The sequence below is a fragment of the Phaenicophaeus curvirostris genome, chromosome 7, assembly GCF_032191515.1.
Source record: "Phaenicophaeus curvirostris isolate KB17595 chromosome 7, BPBGC_Pcur_1.0, whole genome shotgun sequence".
NCBI classification, from domain to species: domain Eukaryota; kingdom Metazoa; phylum Chordata; class Aves; order Cuculiformes; family Cuculidae; genus Phaenicophaeus; species Phaenicophaeus curvirostris.
In genome coordinates, this window is record NC_091398.1 from 35,194,904 (window position 1) to 35,216,194 (window position 21,291).

The 21,291-nt window shown below is 38.7% G+C and overlaps 1 protein-coding gene across 15 annotated transcripts in view; it reads left to right on the forward strand.

The window, feature by feature from the left end:
* The window catches only part of R3HDM1 (R3H domain containing 1), a 55,064-nt gene that overhangs the window by 21,015 nt on the left and 12,758 nt on the right, over window positions 1-21,291 (forward strand). For 6 of the 15 annotated variants that reach the window (XM_069861553.1, XM_069861555.1, XM_069861563.1 and 3 more), the window contains 11 exons: window positions 1,468-1,576; window positions 1,673-1,768; window positions 3,134-3,171; window positions 3,254-3,304; window positions 3,448-3,674; window positions 6,339-6,593; window positions 10,417-10,571; window positions 11,967-12,068; window positions 15,468-15,728; window positions 16,230-16,350; window positions 21,070-21,224. In XM_069861553.1, coding sequence (XP_069717654.1) covers window positions 1,468-1,576; window positions 1,673-1,768; window positions 3,134-3,171; window positions 3,254-3,304; window positions 3,448-3,674; window positions 6,339-6,593; window positions 10,417-10,571; window positions 11,967-12,068; window positions 15,468-15,728; window positions 16,230-16,350; window positions 21,070-21,224 — 1,570 coding nt within the window. The remainder of the gene's footprint in view (window positions 1-1,467; window positions 1,577-1,672; window positions 1,769-3,133; window positions 3,172-3,253; window positions 3,305-3,447; window positions 3,675-6,338; window positions 6,594-10,416; window positions 10,572-11,966; window positions 12,069-15,467; window positions 15,729-16,229; window positions 16,351-21,069; window positions 21,225-21,291) is intronic. The other 9 variants (XM_069861554.1, XM_069861564.1, XM_069861560.1 and 6 more) reach the window with 7 other exon arrangements.

Sequence of the window (21,291 nt, forward strand, 5' to 3'; positions counted from 1 at the left end):
ACTTTCACTTCAGTAAACAGTTTCTTACTCAAAAGTTCCTAGAAAGATTATAGCCGAAGTATACGTTAAACAACTTGTGTTCATGTACATGGGTTTGCTTTGGCTAGGCATTCTCTGTCTAAATTGACTTACGAAGCCATACATCTCAGATCTGCATCTGCCAGCATCCCTTGACTGAAGCTTCAGTCTAGCACTTCAAATGTGGAATAAGAACTATGAAAAGATGATTTCTTCAGTTTTAAGCATTGTGTTTTTGTTTTTTTTTTTCTAGACTATATTTAAATGCCTTACGGCCTCTGGAAGCCCCCTCTAGGTGTAGTTTCTAATTAGCAGGCATTTCATCTAACCTGCAGACACTAAGATTCTTAATGTTTTCAGTATTCTTATTTTAAATCGTTTTGGATATAAAATAAGAATTTAGAAAGAAAACCTTGGAGATCTGCTCCATGTTGAATAAACCCAAACTTACCTTTTCCTCATAGGCAGATTCCCGGCTCCATCGCCGATCTGTGATGTTACTGACATCAACAACCCAGTGCATACTGGGACGTCTCAGTGGAGTGGGAAGTTGGTGATTGCAGGGCAGTAAATTCAGGGACCTTTAAAAGAAAGAGGTAAGACAGTCTAAAGGTTCTCTGAAATGCCTGCTAATTATGTTTGGGCATCCAGTAACTGATAGTTAGGCTTGGCTGTTTTGCAGAAAAAGATCTGATTTACACAGATGTGCTGGGTAATGAATAAAGAAACAGAAACAGAGAAGACTTTACCTATGTTTTGCCTTTTATTAGGCGATTTTTTTTCCTGATTGCCTGAGAACTTCTCTTATGATAGCAGTAGTTTTATTTTTTTAGGTACTCGGTATCTATTTTTAATAACAACGATTTGCAAAATATCTCATTTTCTTTCACAAAGTAGATGAAATACCAAAGTAGTATATATAATCTGTTGCTTTTTCCTTTCGCTGTGATCTTGTGAAGCTCTTGCTTGCCTGCATTATACTGTTCTTCTCTTGCTTTATTGCTACTTAACTTTGTTTTAGAAATGTCTTAAGTTTCAGTACTTTCTCCTCTATCTTCTTGTCTTCTGTTTTCACTTGAACTGAACTAAGAGGTATTGCAGCTCTAGCAGAAAGCACCTGTCTTCACTTCCACGCATGCCCAGTATCCATTGCATGGCACCAGTCTGGATTCAAGAGCACTTCTGGTTCCCCAAGGGCATGCGATTTGCTTGCTACCTTAATTGGAAATTGAAGTAAAAGCTTTGATGGAGGAAGAGATTTTAAAAGCAGGTTTGTTGTGCATCAGGAGCAGGACATCATCTTAGGTTTTTGGAGAACCAAAATCTGTTGCTTCAGTTAGGGTGTTACGTATATTTAACACTAATCTTGAGTGTATGTCAGTTTGTTCCACTGTGTATAGTAAATGTTTACAAAACCATAAATCTTTTCTTTCCAATAACTTTTCATAGACCTGATCAAAAGTTTTGTGAGCATATAAAGGATGAGAAGAGTGATGATTTCCAGAAGCGGTACATCCTTAAACGAGATAACTCTAGTTTAGACAAAGATGACAACCAGGTAAATACATATGGATTACTTCCTTCCACTTGCTGTATTGGACTGTGTGTTTATGCTGTTTTCCTGTAGAAGTTGACACTGTATCACTTAATTTAGATGAGAATACGATTAAAAGATGACAGAAGAAGTAAATCCATAGAAGAACGTGAAGAAGAATATCAGAGAGCTAGAGAAAGAATATTTGCACAAGATGTATGTATCAAAGAAAATCTTGCGGTGTTTTGTATGAATACTTCACACTCGTACATACACATGTGGCTTTTAACATACTTCTTCCAGGAAACTTTCTATAGCTGAATGGTACTGACCAGATAAGAAACATGACCGTGACCTAAGCGGGTTTTCAATCATACTGAAGTTACTGAGAAATTTTGTTTTCTCTAAGTGGTATTGTATGAAAATCAAGCAGCCTTTAAGAGTTGTTTTGATGTGTAGCCTAGCATTACCTATTTTAATGCATTGTTTTGCCTCTTACTGAAATTAAAGTTAGCGTTCTGGTACTGCAATCATTTCAGTTATTACTCAGAGCAACAATTATTTAAAAAACAAAAATGACGAGAAAATGAAACTAAGAACCAAAACATTTTTTCTCACTTTTGTCTACATCAAACACATCTTATGAGTAGTCACAGTAAAATAATTTGAATTCCCATATGTGAAATTTCAGACAAATTGAGAAGTCTAGTGTCTTGACTGGAGTTATCAAGAAAGACAGCATTGCAAACTATAATTCAATTACAAGTAGTAATTGGTTAAACAGAACAAAACAGAACAAACGTCTTCAAAAAATAGTGTTACTTCTAATAATCCACTTTTTCTGGCATTTATCTGTAGCTCTTGCAATTCCAAAACCAGATTCTTGTTCTGAAGGAGAGTTCTGCGCTCCGAGAGGATAACTTGCTCTATCCAAATATTTTCCAAAAGGTGGCTTTTTTCACCTTGAAAAAGAATGACATTTTGGATATAAAATTACCTTTTCCTTTTCCATACTCATCTACCATGTATGGTACCCTTAGAAGCTAAATGTTAGAAGTCACAGTCAAGGACAATGTAGTGAAATTAATAGTCTTACTTGGTTGTATATTCTGTCTTAGTTTTTAGCATGTGTGCTTGTACCCAAAGAGTTCAGTCCAGTCGTTGTAGTAACCAGTGTCATCATTTACTTCCCACTTCCAAGCTGAGGACAAGGCAGCTCAGGTGGTGTTAAAAGCCCTGCGAAGTCTCATCAGCTGGAAGTTACATAGGGAGCAAAGGCCCAAGGGAAGAGTCATAACTTAAATAAAATACTGATCTGAACAAAATAGGCAGCATTTTAACTTTTCTAATGCTAACTTGTAGTTTCTGCAGACGGGCCTTTTTCTATTGTCCTTTTTTTCTTGTAACATGGAAATTATCCACCAGGGAGGTTAAGTTTTCAGGCAGCTTAATATAAAGAGGATGGTGTAAAACTCTGTGTGTAATAGAAAAGATTCATAACTGCAGCATGTTTTGTTACTACACTGTTGTAGAGTTTCTAGATGCCGTTTGTATTAATTTCTACACTTCTCTGCCCCTCAGTCCCTGTATTCCCAAGAGAATTATTTCACTGATAAAAGGTAAGAAAATTTGCAGTTTAAGTCTGTTTCATTTTCCTGTTTCCTGAATAAATATTAAGCTATCTTATTAAAATGTCAACAGAATCCAGGAGGAAGAAACTAATAGTACCCAACAAAGACGACAGATACTTAGGTATTTGATGCTTTCTTTAAAAAAGAAAAATGGATCTCAAAGTATTCTGCATGCATTTCACCTTTTCTTTCTTTTTTTTTTTTTTCCTTTTTCCTTATTTTGTAATTGATGCTTGTGCTAAAAGTTTAGTTTATAACTTACAGAATCAATAAGGAAACATCAGGGACCTCAGCCAACAGTCATCAGAGCAGTACTGAGAATGACCTGAAGTATTGTGAACCCCGTCCCTGGAGCAGCACTGATTCCGACAGCTCCCTCCGCAATCTGAAGCCAGCTGTAACGAAAGCCAGCAGCTTCAGTGGGATCTCGGTTCTGACAAGAGGAGATAGCTCTGGAAGCAGCAAAAGTACAGGCAGGCTCTCCAAGACAGGTATGTTAAAAACTGTACAAATGCATGGCCACGTAGCTAGTTGGCTACTTGATGTGTGTGTATGTAGAGGTCCTGGTCTCGTAGATGCTCCGTGCACGCAGCTCCCACTGGATACAGTGGACACCGTGCACGTAGCGCGTTACAGACCCTGTGGTGCTCAGTTGCCCTGGAAAGCTAGGGTTCAGGTATCAAATTCCAGACTTTAGACTCTGGAAGTACAATGGTAGTGTTTTATAGATGACTTTAAGCTCAAATGTATTTCATCTTATACAAAGGATTTGGGAACCTCTGTGAACTTATGTACTTTATTCAAAATAAAAACTTAAGGTGCAGCTCTTCAGTTCCAGTGTGGCAAAGCTACGTTGTGCCCTCTTAGGAAAACTATGCTGTCCTTCTAGCTAGTTAAAAACAGCACTAAAGCCTGTGATTTGTTAGTTAGAACTATTTGTTATGTTAACTTTCAGGGTCTTTGTTAAGATAATATGGCTTAAAAACTTTTAGATTGCTGAAAAATCAGATCAGTGGAGCAAAGTGTACTGTTTAATTTTAAGAAGCAGAATGGATTGGGGAAAAAGGCTCATTTTATAAGAGCCTGGATTTTACAGGTATGTTAACCTGTAGTTAGTGTCAAAACAGAAATCTCAGAAAATATGGATAGAAGTCTTCTGTTGGTCAAAAATGTAATTTAGTATTTAAATATTTGTGTTCCAAATGCCAACATAATTTGATCCAGTAGATGATGTTGGTTGTAGCAGACTGAGGCTTGCGATACCTGGGTGGGTTACAGTTGTGCTACTTCAGTATTTGAAGAACTGTAACAAAGCAGAATATTATTGCTTGCCTGTATTACACTTGGCTTTGGTCTTATGTAAGAAACTTGTTTCTAATGAAGACTTGTTTAACATTTTGCTTTCCCTTAAACCACCACGACCTCATAGGTATAGCACCACACTCCTGTATTTTAATACAGCAAACCAGTTACAAGTTCTGTTTGTCCATTATGTATTTGTAGTAAAAGAATACATTCCAAGTTAGTTCTGCATATGCTAAAAAATTGTGCCATCGTATTGAGCTATTTCATTTAGCAGTGTAGTAATACTGTTTGGCACAGCTTGAGAAAAAGCCACAGCCTAACAGTAGTGTGTATATGAAATATATTCTAGAAATCTGTGACTTCTAAATTGCAAGAACATAAAAGTATTCTTAACGTTTCACTGGAAACTATTCTGGCATTCGGAGAGTTAACTTTCCAAGTTCAGAATGCTAGTCTTAGTTGTTGGTTCACTGCAGTTACAGGTTGTGGTGCTTTTGTGTGTGTTGAGGTTGTGTTTGTTCGTTCATTTTGATCAAGGGTGTGATTGGCCTTAGTTATGATGGCTTGAGCCTAATTTCTCTATGTAATCTAGAAGTGGATACACTTGTAAACAGATATATTCAAAGTAACTCTGGTCAAGTGAAGAAGGTTTTACAGAGCTGGGGTGTGCTCTTTTGCCCAGTTAACAATTAATGGCTTTTTATTTCGCTTCATTTAGCAATAGTCATAGCAAATGTTTCAAGCTGTGTTAAATTTTCCTACACACAAGAAGAAGGGTTGCAATAAGAAATTTTTTCAAGGACTGCAAAGTAACTTCAAGCAGTAGATAAATTTTGTCACAGCCCTTTTTAAGTCTTGCTTTCTCTTCTAGATTGTATAGAGGCTGTTAAGAAAGAGTTTTTAAATTTAAAACCATTATATTCTGTCTCTAAATACTGCAAGTATCATAACAAAGACTTATTAAAAAGTATGATAAGCTATACTATAACTAGAGCTCTAGGTATACAGTGATCTAGGAACAGTGCAGTTCTACAGACTGCTGGACTTTGGGAAGATTGCTTTGAGCTGCATATGTTGGCTTTCAGAAAGCTCAGGGTCTGGTTCTCCACTGCTTTGCAATGGTTATTATCATTCATATCTGTAAAATTATTATTGCTTTCAATCTGCTATTTCATATTCCTTTTGAACTTTGAATTGTTGCATAAAGCAAGGCTAAAGCTACCCTATTACATAATTTTTTTTGAGCTATGTTCTTGATTTCAGCCTGAAAATGGTCAGAGGAGGGAGAAAAAATTAGTTAAGTGGTTTTATTATTCTGCAATTTGTCCAGCAGGTGAGTCAGAGAAGATCTGACACCTAGTAGTAAGAAGAAAATGGTTATTGCTGATGTGCAGGCTCCGCAGAGCACATGTATTTCAAGTGCCCTGTGTTACCCCACAGCCTGCATGTGTGCAATATTGATAGGCTGTGCGTTCATCGCTTTGGTGTATCTAACTGATAACAGTGCGTGCATCAGTTTGGAGTAAGTGACCAATCATTTAAACAGATTGCGGATGAGCTGAATGCCGGCACATGTGCATATGGACAGATGTGTTTTCTGTCCAGAAAATCGAAGCTAAATATGAAAGCCTTGCTTTACAGTGCAAAGCAGTGCCGAATCGACCCTTGGTTCACAAAAGGAATCTTGTCATGGCATTCCAGGGGTGTTTAAGGGGAAGTTCATTGAAAAGGCCGCTGTTTAATAATGTACTTAATGCTGAGCTTTTAAGAGTGACCATTTACAAGTATATATTGTGAGCATGATGTTACTGTCTCTAGGTAAAAACAATTTCTCATTACTCCTTTCCTAGGTTCAGAGTCTTCTAGTAGTGTAGGGTCATCCACGGGTTCTCTTTCTCATACCCAGCAGCCTCTTCCAGTGCCAGCTCTAAGCCAGCCTTCTCATGGCACGCCTGCCGTCTATCCAACCGCCAGCACTAGTAGCTCTCTTTCCTTTGATGGTGGCATAAGCGGGCAAGTGGCACCTCCTAGCGCTAGCTTCTTTTTGCTTCCCTTGGAAGCGGCAGGCATACCGCCTGGCAGTGTTCTGATCAACCCTCAAACAGGTTGGTACACGCTTGTGGATGTTTTTGTTACAATTAAGAACTTGGAGAAAAATGCACGAGTGTTGCTTAAACTGAATGTCAGTAGTGTCCTTTCTTTTCCTCTTCATATTTTTTTTTCCTGTGGTTGTGTTTGTTCCATGCACTTAACTGAAAAAGAAAGCATGACTCTAGGATAAAAAGAATAAGTAAACTCACTTCATAGAATGGTTTGGACTGGAAGGGACCTTAAAGATCATCCAGTTCCAACCCTCACCTCCCACTGGGCCACTCTTGATATTCTATAGTAGAGTTTTAATTTCTATTTAAAATTTTAGTAAGCGATGAGCAGAAAATGTAAAAATCCTATGATTTATTATCCAGAACACAGAACAACTTAACTTAATGGTTTTGGCTTTTTGGGGGAGAGGGAAAAGTCTTTTCCACAGCTGCTATAAAACAGTTTCAGCAAGTGGAGAGAGCCTGAAGAAATATTCATTTTGACTTGAAAGAATTTATCATCCTTTGTTTTGTTGCAATGTTTCTTTGTATTCACGACACTGATTTAATGCAAATGAAAGAAAGCAGGAAATTAAATGCGATTTTTAAACTTCTGTTTAAAACAGGGTTAAATCAATGTTCACATAATTGGCCAATACTGATATTTTTAGAAAGCAGTAGGAAATTGATGCTTCATAATGAGGATGAGAGGAGGTGTGACTGCCTGTCTAGATTAAATGACTAATTAGTGTTCTCTGGGCAAATTTTTACTTCACTGTAGAAGTTAAGAAATCTTGAAAATTTTCATTTACCTTTTATGCAATACATGGTAATCTTTGGAAAATTATTATGTTTCAGTTTAAAGATTTGGTTTCCTTGTAGAAAAGGAAATACTTCAGGATAAATGTCCCATTATTGAGTAGGTGACTTTTATTATGTTAGAATATAACTGCCTGTGATATTTTAAACAAAATTAATTCTTATTGGCTTGTTAAAATCATAGAATAGTTTGAGGTGGAAAGGACCTTAAAGATCATGTAACTCCAACCCCGCTGCCGTGGGCAGGGACACCTCCCACCAGACCAGGCTACTCAAAGCCCCATCCAACCTGGCCTTGAACACCTCCAGGGATGGGGCAGCCACAGCTTCCCTGGGCAACCTGTGCCAGTCTCTCACCACCCCCATAGTGAAGAAATGTCTCCTCTTTATGTCTAGTCTAAATCTGCCCCTCTCCAATTAATAGCCATTCCCCCTCGTCCTATCACTACGAGCCTTTATATGAAGTCCCTCCCCAACTTTCCTGTAGCCCCTTTAGATACTGGAAGGTTGCTATAAGATCTCCTCAGAGCCTTTTCTTCTCCAGTCTGAACAACCCCAACTCTCTCAGCCTGATCAGTTACAAAATTATCTCTTTTCGATAACTGAAGGTCTTAACACTGCAATTGGTAAATTTCTCTTTTTCCTTAATATAAATGAGTTGCTGCTGTAAACAAAATGAGATTTTTAAAGTTAATGATTTTACATACAGACATGCTGCCTAAGGGTTCTCTTAAATGCCTTACTGTATAAACAAAGAATTTAAGGCAACCGTGCTAAAAATTGCTTATACCAGACCAGCTTCAGTATCTAATTGTCATAGGTAGCTGTTGGATGTTGAGGAGAATGTATTGCCATCTTAGATCTGGAGTCTGATGAGCAGAACTGGAAAACAAAGTCAATAGTTTTAATGCGATAGGTATACATAGAATACGTGACTCTTCCCTGGTGTGTGTTGAGCATCTGAAGACAAATACAATAAGTGAACAAGTTTTGCTATAAAAATAAGTGTGTTCAGTGTTTGTGTACACTGGAGGACTTTGTACTCTACATTAAATATGAAGAGTGTTGGCTCTCACTCTTCATATTATGAGCTTATAGCATGACTGTGCTAAAATCTATAGTTCCAGTACAGCTGAACAGGTATTGCAGGCCCTGAAATGGAGCCATGAGCTTGAAAGTGTTTTCATGTAAAACATGATAAAGTTTTTATTTAAGAAATAGTGGGTCTCGTGTCCTCTTCCTTTCAGTTACATGCTTGTCCACGTTTTGCATGTCATTAGCTTCACTTTCTTCCTCCTGTAACGTTTGCCATTTAACCTGTTGAATTGATGGGACTTCCACCTAGCAGCGGGGAAGGGCGTGGAAACAAATGGGATTGGGGAAGTCTTTCATCAGGCAGCACCCTGTCCCTCAGAAAAGGCAGAATTGTAGACCTGACTCTGTTTGATATTTATTAAAATTAGCTTGGTTTTCAAATTGTTTTTCTTCCTATGTTTTATCTATTTTTAATGTATTTAAACAACTCATTAATCATCTTTCATGACAGAAGATTGTTACTGTCTAATGAGTGCCTGATAGAAGATAAAATACACTTCTAGAATAAGGAATATCTAGCTTCAGATAAACTTTTGACTTAATGTGCTTAAATCATTATATTCTGTAATTGTTCATCTTGCTTTTTTGTTCTAAGTAACAGTCAGAGTTGAAAACCATAGATTAGTGTCTTGGCATTTGTGACTGATCTCGTGATCTTAGGTCAGCAGAGTCACTCTCTCAGCAGTTGGAGACAGTAATTAGTTCTACTTCAGCCACTGCAGGAAACAAGCTAAGCTCCTGAAAGTGGTAGAAGGAAATAAGAGAATCTGACTCCCTGTTTATGTAAACATTCCCAATTCCTGAGCATTAGAGAGAAATCCATTCCACTAAATTGAATCTAGCCAGACTGTTCGTGCCTCCCGTCTCTTCGGCATCACTCCTCTCTTCAGTAACTTTTCGAGTTTTATGTTCACCAGTTGCATTTGAATATGACAGGATGAGGAGGTCTGTAGGAGTGTTAATCTGCTCTGACAGGACCCCAGCTCAGGTGGAGAGGCTTTAGTCTTAGTTTCTACCTTTCTGGAAAGACTCTTCAACAAGAAAGTATTTTTATTGGAGGAGAGAAAAATTTACGTCAGTGTCTGGACCTTGAGTGTGAAAACAAGCCAGTGCAAGACACATGTCAGTAAGCAGCTAGACACAGGTCCTTGCTCGCTAGTCTGTCCTCCCTTTGACTTGTTTTGACTTTTCCCAACCCAAAGACCAAAATAAATGAAAAATTCTAAACCAAATCAAATTTGTTTGTTTATAATTGACTTTTAAGATGTTTATTTGTTTAATTCTCCTTCATTAGTTCACTGCTGTAATATTGAAATTGCAAATTAATAAACAGGGGAAGAGTAGTACATTATTTCATTTGAAAGCCACTTAATCTATGTATAGGGGAAGAGAGTCCTTCACCAGTAATGTCCTTAGCAGTCATGGGAGTGCCATTGCAATTACATTTTTATATATATGATTTAAAATACTTTCCTTTAAGCTCTCCTGTGTTCTGATTGGTATTCAAGCTGATTGAAGAAGAGTAGTTTAACTGCCTTCTTAAAAGGTCCTTAAAATAATATTTTTAGTAGTGTTTTCCTTTATTACTCCTGCCTTTTTCAATCCAGTTCATTCAAAATGAGTTTTCAAGATAAGCAGGATGCAGCAGATATTTGTATTCATTAAGTGAAGACTGGGGTATCTTTTGTTTACCTTGAATGTTTCGTTATTTAACTGCATGTATGTTATTGAATGAGGCCTGTTTAGTCATTGCTATTATAGATGTGGGGATTTGGCATAAGCCTGTCATAAAAACCAGCATGACTTCACATTTTCAATATTTATTATGTTATTTATGTTGCCTACTGTAAAAGCATTTGTCTTTATTTTCTCCAAATGTAGATGATGCGACTGGCTATCATTTTGTTGTGCTTGTTCTCTTTCATCTTTCCAGGCCAGCCTTTCCTTAATCCTGACGGCACTCCAGTTGTCTACAATCCTCCTATGCCTCAGCAACCTGTTAGGACCCAAGTGCCTGGACCTCCGCAACAGCCACCTCTTCCTGCAGCACCTCAGCAGCAGCCAGCAGCTAACCCCCTCCTCTCACAGGTGCACATATCAAATACACAATGCTCCTACATCAGTCACGTTGCTGTCTGGGAGCGAGGGATCACTAGGCTGCTTCTTTTGAAGCGTGTGTTAAGAATGTGGGTAACTGGAACTTTTTTCCCCGTGATCCTCAAAACTATCAGTGCTGCTAATAGCTGAATATGGTAGGTGGCCTTTCCTTAAAAACATAGAAGACATTTTAGTGTGAAAATGTTACAATATCAAGAACATTCCAAGCCTCGCTTGCTCTGGAAAAGAGGTTCTGCCATCATCACTAGTCACACTGTATGGTCATGTAATATAGTGAGGAATCTGTGAAGAGAGTTACTCCAACTGAAGTCTTTGTTCCCTTGTCTAAAGGTTATTTTTCAGCCAGATGAGCTGTACCACACGAGCAGTACTGATGGCACGACAGAGGTAGCTTAGGACTGGTAGAGCATGAACACCTCCTCAGTAGCGTTTTGGCTTACTCTACTCAAAAAACTGCATGCTGAACAACAGGATGTATTTTATCTGTCTCATCCTTTAGAAGAGGAATTCAGTAAAATGGGAGAGATCAAAGATGACCTCAGCCCTTGAAGAAGCATAAAAGAAAAGTGGAGTGTGTGTATGGGCAGGAGAAGGGAGGGTTCTACCTCTTTTAGCAGCAGTTATTTCAGGCATCAAGATACTGGCTGTGGTCTTCTGTGGTATTTTGAAATGTCATCAAAAAGTTTTTCTAGAACTTCATCTAAACCTTTATCCTTGTTCGCTTTCCCTGGCTTAAATAGTCTGTTCAGGGTACCAGCACATGCCTCGGGAGCGATGTCTGTTCTGAAAAAGGCTCAGTTTCTCCCAGTCTAGTTTTCAGAAGGGGGTATGTGGTATTTGCAGTTTTCTTCACAAATTCTTTACTACTTCTCTGATTGCCCTTGCAGTGATGCAGGAGCTGAACCAGCCCAAAATATTATCAGCAGTGACCTCTCTGATGCTCAAATAACTACAGTCTAGAAAGAATATTTCAGTGTTGCTGAATAAGTGAAAGTAATGCATTTTAATCTGGGCCTAGGTAGTAAATCCATTCTGTTTTTAGATGCTTTGAAACAACTTTTATTTAGAGTGCGTGTGTAGTCTTTATAATTTCAAGAAAATGTCTCTGAAAGAAACAGTAAATGTTAAATAGAAGCAATTATAGCTGATATAATGTGTAACAAATAAAGTAAATGTATTTCTCGTTGTAGACTGAGATATTGAAAGTTACATTTGTTTTAATTCTTCGCAATCATTAGCTTAAAGTAGTATCTATTCTCTTTCTGATAATGAAGCAGTTGCTTTTTTCTATTACAAAAGACCTGGACTTTGTTTTCACTTCTCTTACTCTGATATTAACTGATTATAAACCTGTTATTTCTTCAGCCTCTGCGGCCTCTGCAGCCTTCTTCCCAGCCTGTTCAGTACTCCGCAGTCTCTTATCCGCCCCCGCTCCTGCCCGTCTCCTCTACGCAGCAATATTCTGTGGTATTATACCTTCTGTTCATCTCCTCTCTGCATGGGTTAATCTTTAGTGGGTGCTGACCTTTGCTTGGTTGTTTGTAAGTGGTGTGTGATACCTGTCTAATGACTCACTGGCTTCTAGTCACCGTAAAATATTATCTGAGTGAGGGAAAGCAGTTCCTCAGATTTTAGTGTGTTTATTTCCAGTTCAGCAGAAAAGTATAGAACTAAAACTGTGTTTATTTTTATGTAGGTATTTATATATATATTATTTCCCTTTGTAAAGGAACAGCTTTTCAATGCTGCTGGTTTGTTAGCCAGTCAGTACCGCTTTGTCTCTGGATTAACCTCTTCCCATCTTTTCTTGTTGTCTTTATTCTGCTGAACCCTGGTACCTTTTGAGGAATCAGCTGTGCTGGTTTTTTTGAGGTTACTTTTCTGTACCCTCTTTCCTGGAACTCTTAATGCATCTTAATGCATCCCTTGTTTAGTAAGTAGAAGCTGGAAATGAAATATCTGTCTTTTGTGTTTAAAAAAATGAAGCAAACTACAAAAATAACCTAAACACAAATTAAAACTGAAACCTGGTAAAGGAAAAGAGTTACCTAAAGGCAGAATCTAAACTGGAGTCCAGGTCAAAAATTGAGATTTCCCAGTTGCCTAGACTGCTCTGATGCTCTAATGGATACATGTTTGTGTTGTATTTATGTGACAGAGTTTGGAGTTTTTGGGGGAAGGAGGGGAGCTGCAGGGGGAACTTCTGTGAGAAGGGAGCCGGAGCTGCCCCCATACTGGACAGAGCCAGTTTCCAGCAGCTCTGCGATATCCCATGGGGGACCCACACAGATGCTAAGAATGGGAGCGATGCAGTGGCTTGGCGGGCACCCAGCCAAGGTTAACCCATCACAATATTATACAATAGCTATTTTAGTACGTATTCAGAGTTTTTATTTTGTTGTTGTTTTCAACATCAATCAGGCTTGTCTTCTAATGACAGACTTAACTGAATTCAGTAGCTTGCATACAATTACAACTGTATTGTCTGTCACCTGTACAGTGGGTATGCAACTCTAAAAGTAATTGCATTTCATGGAGGTGAGAGTTTTTTTAGCAGTGTTTTTTCTCGTGTTATTTTCGAGTTTCAATGCATGTGAACTGCAGTCAGTATGAATTACCTCCTTAGTAATGAAATGAGAATGGTTAATTAGCCAACGTGAGCTTCCCATGTGAGTAGCAGATGACTAAATTGCTGTCAGTATTAGCTGGTTGAAGTGTCTCTATCATCGAATCTTAGAATGGTTTGGATTGGAAGGGACCTTGAAGCCCATCCAGTTCCAACCCTTGCTGTGGGTGGGGACACCTGCCACCAGCCCAGGCTGCCCAGGGCCCCATCCAACCTGGTCTTAACACTTCTAGGGAGGGGGTACCCACAACTTCCCTGGGCAGCCTGTGCCAGGGCCTCACTGCCTTATTGGGAAGAAATTTCTCCTTATGTCTAGTCTAAATCTGCCCCTCTCCAATTTAAAACCATTCCCCCTCGTCCTACCACTCCATGCCCTTGTAAAAAGTCTCTCACCAGTTTTCCTGTAACCGCTTCAGGTACTGGAAGGCTGCTACCAGGTCTCCCCAGAGCCTTCACTTCTCCAGGCTGAAAAACCCCAACTCTGTCAACCTTTCCTCATAGCAGAGGTGCTCCAGCCCTTGGATCATCCTTGTGGGCTCACCTAGACCTGTTCCAACAGTTCCATATCCTTCTTATGTTGAGGATTCCAGACCTGGACACAGGACGCCAGGAGGGGTCTCCCAAGAGCAGATCAGAATGGGAGAATCCCCTCCCTCTATGCTCTAAGTCACAATCATGGCTATGCACAGGGGCTATTGGAAGGAGTTTCACTCTCTCAGTTTTATAATAGTTGCAAAGCATTTCACACTCAGGAAATGAGTTCAAATAGTGTGCTGGTGGTTTCAAAAATGTAGTCCTGCGGTTGGTAATGTTGGACCATAGTGAAACGCATTGATGGCCTTGGCTCAAATCTAAACACAACATGTCTGTACTTGGTACAAGGAAAGTCTGGTTTATCCATTCATCGGTAATACTGTGTTGCTGTGATTAATCATCCTGGTACGGTGCATACCACTGCGGGACAAACTGACCCCATCAGAATGCACTCATATTGATAGTGTAACAGAAATATTTGTGGGTTGCTTGGGTTTACCCTTTGGACATTTTTAGAAGTAATACTAAGTCATCATTGAATATCGGTATCTCCTCTCTAAACAAGGTTTTATGAAAGGCAGACTGTAAAATCCAATGTAGAAAAGCATTGTAGTTGGTTTAGTAGGCAATGTTAAAGAACGATATGCCAAAGGCAAAGGTAGGTTATTGAGCTAAGGAAAATAAGGCTTTTTAAGCTCTAAAGGTATTCTGAATAAAATTTTTAGGTGCAGTTTCATGTTTCCAGTGGTAATTAAGAATATCTTTAGCCTAGGAACTGGAAAATTTAATCATAAATTTGAATATAGCTAATCAGTAAAAGGTGGAGGTTGCACTTACTCTTGATTAACTCCTGTCTCCTTCCAGATGATCTGAGAGAGGATCAAATGACCTTAACGTATTTCTAATATTCCTCTGTGTGTGGAGAGTCCTCTTTCGAAGTGTGAACCAAATCTACCTGTTTGGCAAAAAACCCCATGATACTAGTGATTGTTTCTAATTTCCAGGATGCTGATAATTTTATGCTGAATTGCTTATAAAGAAAAGGAGCTTGAGGTTACAATAACGGAAGTTCCAAATTTCATAGGACTCTTGCAGTGCTCAGTGCAATCATCATCATAGTTTCAGATATTAATAAAATGCAGGTAGTAGGTAACCACTGAAATGCATTTCTTGCAGCTCTGACTTGATTTTGGGCTAAAAAAAGTGAATCCTTGCATGTAGTATAATGCAGAGTTGGAGGAATGTACCTTGTTATTAGGAAATAGAACCTCATTAACTTAAGCTCTTAAAACTAAAAACTAAAAGTTACTTTAGCAATGCTAATGCCTTCTACTGGTTTTAACTGGGGTTAATGTCTTCACTCAAGCTTTGGAGTCCAATCAGAAACTGTGGCACAAATTCTGATTTCATTTTTGAGAGTGGAATGCTTACAGTAAGTAGATCAAGGCAGATATAATCCAAAAATTTGATATTTGCAGTGGAGTGAGTGAAGTCTCTGGATGTGGATGTTCTTTCCTGCCTTTGGCATGAGATAATTTACTGCTGTGTTCCATCTTGCTCTTCCCCGTTGTTCTTTGGCTGACGTTGCTAATGCACAGTAATTTGATATGTGCTTGTCTGAGACAATTTACTGAGATATTTGGCTTTTTTATTCTTGAATGTGCATTTGTGAATGTGGTTTTTTTCCTTTTTTTTAACTGTTACAGCAAGACAACCTAGGATCACAATTCAGCCATATGAGTCTTGCCCGCCAGCCACCTTCTGACCCAGCTGAGCCTCATACTGCTCTGTTCCAGTCCACTGTGGTCCTCCAGCCCTCACAGCAGCCTGGTTATATCATTGCTGCTGCTCCACCTCCACCAGCGTCCGGCCAGCCAGTTTCTGCTCCGGGCTACTCAACATCCAGCCACCCTGTCAACCAGCAGGTTCTCCAGCAGCAGGGTTACATGCAGCAGCCTGTGCCACAGGTACAATGGCTCTGTCTCCATCCTCCCCAAAGCTATACTTAAAAGTTGAACATGCTGTTGTATTCATGAGCTTTTTATATGGTGTGGGGCTCCCTTTTAAATTGCAAATGCTTATGTTTATTCATGGGTTAGGGTTTTTTTTCTGGCTTACGTTCTTTGAAGTGAATAATTTCAATTTACTAGAAGAGGAATAATCAGACAGGTCTTCCTATTTACCTGTAGCTGCTAAAACTGATGTTCTGCATAGTTTTCTACTCTCTTGGGTGCTTCTTTGTAGAAATTGAGAGTTGTTACTTCTATGGTGAAGCTAGAAGAAATCAGTTATTAGAGATGGAATGTATGTCGTATTTTTCAATTGCCAAACTATTTAACATTTGTTGCACCTTTCAGTAAGCTTTGCATCTTTCTTTTATCACGTGATTCTTTTTTGCATTTACATGTCTGCCTTCTATAAAATTGCAGCTAGTGAATCTCGTGATTCTCTTTAATTGTTGTTCTTAGATGCCACCTTGTTATTGTACCCCCAACCAGTACCCGCACTCCGGTCAACAATACCGACCTGTTTCTGTCCATTACAACACACAGCAAACCCAGCCACTGACACAGCCTGGACAGCAGACAGGTTTGTTGAACTTCTTCAGTGTTCTGTTAGAAAATCTTGCGTGCTTTTTCTCCTGATTTTGATTTCTAAACTCATTTTGCTGTGTAATTGCTAGAAAGGTAGAAGTTCACATGTAAGATACAAAGTGTAACTACTCTGAGGTGGAAATTGAGTCAGTTGGCTCAAATCTTAATTTTCATGAACTTTACTGTGAGTGGCTCGTGCTAAAACTCCAATTATAGGCTGTTACCACCTTTTTTAAGTTTATAATTAATAGTTTAAAACTTGTAACTTGGCAAGATACTAAGAAGTTAGTAACTAAGTACGATTAATTAGTACCTTTAAATGATGTAACATTGCAGAGATGTATCTTAACTGAAAGTCCTATACAAAAGATAGTAATTTTAGGTGTTGTGGGATGAAAAGTCTGCTAAGCAGAAGATATTGATGATGCTGTTTTAGTTTGTATTTCTGTCCTATGATTAAGCATATCTTGGTATTGATTAGTATATGTAATGAGACTGAATGGTTAGAATTAGTTTTCGGCTCCTCCTGTTTTTAGTAAAGATTTTTCAACTGTTTGAGTTCCCTTTCTCAACGTTACCAACCTGTATTTCTGTCTCCTTTTTTTCCTGTTGTCATGTCTTTCTTTGCAAATGGTAATTGTAGCTGCCATAATTCAGATAATCTGTACTTAAAAATATGGTTGTGACTTCTTCAGTAAGATTTGGATTCCTGGCACAAATTTACTTATGAGTAATGACTCACAGTCAAAACTTTCAGAAGTAACTAGTGATGTTTGGAGGCAGAGACCATTAGCAATATGGCTTTGGTACCATGTCTTCGTTCAATATGTGAGTGTCCTTTTGAATTTCCATCAAGAAGAAGGATATAGAAGAAGAATATAGTTCCTTCCCTGCCCCCAACTGTGCGTTGCTCTACAGAAAGAGGATGAAAGATTGGCTTTCACAAATATTAACTGGATTACTTTATAGCTGTTCTATGAAGTAGCCTCAAGAGGGATGGCTTTCTCTTTTGCAGTTCTAGGAAATGCTCCAATAGCAGCAGAAAATCAAGTTGCTATTCAGGGGTCAGTTCACTAATTTAGGCGGGATTATTTCGTTGCAGAATCAAGATGTGATGCCCACATCTAGGGTTGTTGAATCATTTTAAAATACAGTTAGTACCTGTTTCACTGCAAGAAAGATCACTGCTTTCCCTCTTGGAAGGGGAAAGTATATTGATATTTTTACTCATTTTTGATATTTGTTTTATCTGCTGGTGTTTATGATGTGTTATCCAAAGGTATTACACAACCTGCTTTCCTTCCTCAGAATTTTTAATACCTGCGCTACTTAATAGCAAAAAGTCTGAGGCTGAGCTGGGGTGACTTGGTGACCTCCCCATTTACGGGGACACCTGGTGTGAGCAGCACACACGTGCTCTAAATCAGAGAAAGCCTAGTGTGTACGTGTAGTGAAACAAAACCGTCTGAACTTGAAAGCATGGGGTGATGGTGCATCAGCACCAAGATGCAAAGGGAGGAGTTGGGTAAGTAAGGTAAATAAGTTTTTCTTCCATGTTTTTAGCTCTTTATGCTGAATTGCACTGCTTGTAGTGCAGACAAGGTGAAAACTGTTGGCAGCTTAAATCTTTCTGTGTCCTAGAAGAAATGAAAGAAGAAAGCTGCACAGGCAGCTGCTTTACTGCTTTGATAATGTACGCTGTACCTGTACCTTTACCATAAGGAGTTGTGTTTGGGTAGTGACAGGGTGGTCCAGCCAGTAATTCAATCCTATTTGCTTACTGGTACACTAATGATGGAGAGAAGTGTTTTAGTAGCAGCTGCAAAATTGGTGTTTAACTCAAAATATGCAAATTGCTATCTAGCCACTGCTGGCTCCCATTTGCTGCTTTATAGGCAGGCTTGAATCAGCATTCTAGAGATGGAAGGGTCCGTGTTGCTTTTTCTGTTCTGTAAACTGTTCGTGTGGTGGTGTATTGAAAATTCCCTTATAGATTTGTTTTACAGCTTAAATATTTGTTGACACATCGCTACATCCAAAGTGGCTGATGCTTACTAGCAACGGCTGGTTTTAAGACAAAAGGCAGCATGTTACTTGGCTGCTATAGCTGTGACTCTGGTCTGAAATGACAATTAATGAATCTTGCATTATGTAAAAGTTGTGGGTTTTATTCACCTTGTGAAGTGGTTACTAACTATGAAATAACTTCCCAACGACAAGTCTAGATAAAAGATGACAACTTCTGAGAGCATGGCTACTGAAGCCAGTTTTAGTTTTATATTATGGAATGGCCTGGCTTTCTTGATGAGTAGTTGGATTCGGGGCCGTAACACTGTCTGAGAGGTTTACATTTCTCACAGTGAACCGGTCTCTTTTTCAGCTGCTTCCTGGCTTCCTTCTTAAAGAGGCTTCAGGTGAAACACTTGGGGGATTAAAAATGTATTAAAAATGCTTTGGTTGCCCAGGAGACAGAGGGAGAAGACGACTCCAAGGAAAAGGTGTTTCCTTTGCGATGATAATGAGGGCCTAGTTACTGTGAAACCTAACTACAGGTTGATTAAAAGTCTTATCTGAACTATGGTTACTGCAGGAGCATCAGCTGATGTTCCCCAGCTTCTGCTGTACAACGGCGAGTGATAAAACTATTGCAGTTGTAATTACGGTTGTAATAGTTCTAATTGAGCTATGGTCATTAACCAAGTGATTGTACTTGCTTTTCTGTTCTTAAGTAAAGGCTGTTTCTTACTCTTTGTGTTGTTTAGAAAATCTGTTTCTACATTCTGTAAGGTAACTTTTCCAGGATTAATAGTGATTTATTTTTCATTACTTAAATATTAAGGAATACACTTGGGTTTTTTTAATCTAGTGTTTCTCTGTAGTGAGACAATCTACTCTGGCAGGTGTGGGGTTTCTGCTGAGCGCTGCATTTCTGTCTGTCCACTCTCTATGCAGAGGTGAAATTGTTAAGCTAAAAATAGAGTATTCTTCGAGATGCTGTGGGGAACCTTCTTGGCAGTCAATTTATATTGTTCCAGTTCTCTCCACTTGTAAAATTGATTATGTCTGTCTCTGAAAGTGCCAGAAACAGCTGAAAAATATTCACAGCTGCTTTGCTATTTCTGGGAAATGAGGGGTTTAGGTTGCAGGCGTATTGATTGTGTCTGTCACCTACTGCAGCTTCACATTCTGCTGCTTTTTAGGCACCACAGATCATTTTGTAGCCAAGCACATTTACGCATTTTGTTTATTACAGATATGAGATGGATTTTTGTGCACAGTTCAAATTTGAAAGTTACTAAGAATTATAATTGCTAATCCTGATTCAAGCATGTTCTGAAGTTTTGTGTAGTACTCTGAAAATATTTATAGTGTTGTGTGTTTGTAATGAGTAGCTCTTAGTTGTAACAAACTGGACCATTCTCCTTCTAATTGAAGCAATATTTAATTATATTAACTGTCTTTTTTTAGTCTTAATTGTTGCAATTTCTAGAGATGGATTCTTGACTGTTAATCCACAACGTTCATTGCACCCTCTCTATGTGGGTAAGCAGTGAACATTGGTGGGTTTTGTTTGCAAGCACAAATGTGTTGTGTCAACCAAATAATGATTTTCAGAATAGACCATGCAATTTTTTAAACGTAGTTTACGAAAGAATCCAAGTGAGTTTTTGCAGCTCTACACTTTATAATATTTCCATACCGGGTAGGGAGCAGGGAGAACGTCAAGGTCAGTAGAAAGTGAATGTGTCCAAGTTAAACACAGACTCTTCCTGCCATCAGTGCTTTTTGACAAGCCCATTTTGGTTATTCTGGAGTGATAGTTGGCTTTGTCTCAAACACTGATAGTTATGGGGTTTTGCTGATGTGGTAAGTAGCACAGTTTGTATAATAGAGTATGACAAAAAGAGCTTTACTAGTGTTCTGCATGTGTTTGGATTATAGCAGCAGTTACCTGCTGGATGCTGTAAAAGGAAAATAAAAAAGCACGAGTTAAGGTTGGACCTGATAAATACCCAGGTTTGCAGTTTGGCACTCATTGCTGGGGTTTGGAGGGGCTGGCGTTTGGTGAGTTTGGGGCTCTTCTACGCCATTTTTTAAAGATAGCAGAGAATACCAGTTTAAGCAATGATAAATTGTTGTAGAGGCCTTGTAGAGGGGTGAAAAGGAACATATTCTTCCCCTCCCCAAAAAATAACTTTAAGTACAAGATTTCTTCCACTCTATAGGGACATAGATTTTACCTGGAAGGTTTTTCTCAGTTTCTAGGTGGTTTTACCACGACAGATTTCAGAGCTTCAGATTTAGCATAACTAGAATTTCAAAACTAAAGTACCTACAATGGCCTTGTTCATGATAATGGACAAGGGGTTTTAATGGGGTTTGTTATTACCTAGCATGCTTTGTTCAAATGCTTTTGGCTTTCATCTATCAAATTAAGGTGTTCGTGCATGTAACTCACTAGAGTGTAAGTAAATATGGCAAGCATGCGAGAGCAGCATTGCAAGTAGGATCCCTAGTATTTCACACTGGATCCAAATGAATAAATCCGTTAATTTTGATGTTGGCTTCTTTTTATGTGCATGATAAGTTCAGCTCCTATGAAGCTGACAGATTTTAAAAGCCATTGGAAAGTGCTACATGTAGTTTTTGCACGGGCAACTGTGTATCAAATGTGTTCCTTATTTCAAAATAAGATTTAAATGTATAATTTCAGGTTACCAGGTTCTGCCTAACCAGCAACAAAGCTACCAGGGTTTAGTTGGAGTTCAGCAGTCTCAGAATCAAAATCTAGTCAGTGGCCAACACAGCAACGTTGGGAATCAAATTCAAGGTGTGATTGTTCCATATCCTTCAGTGCCATCTTATCAGGTGGGTAATTTAATGATAACTTACCAGTCACTCTTCTGTGTGTGTGAGCTTTGTTTTTTCTTAAATG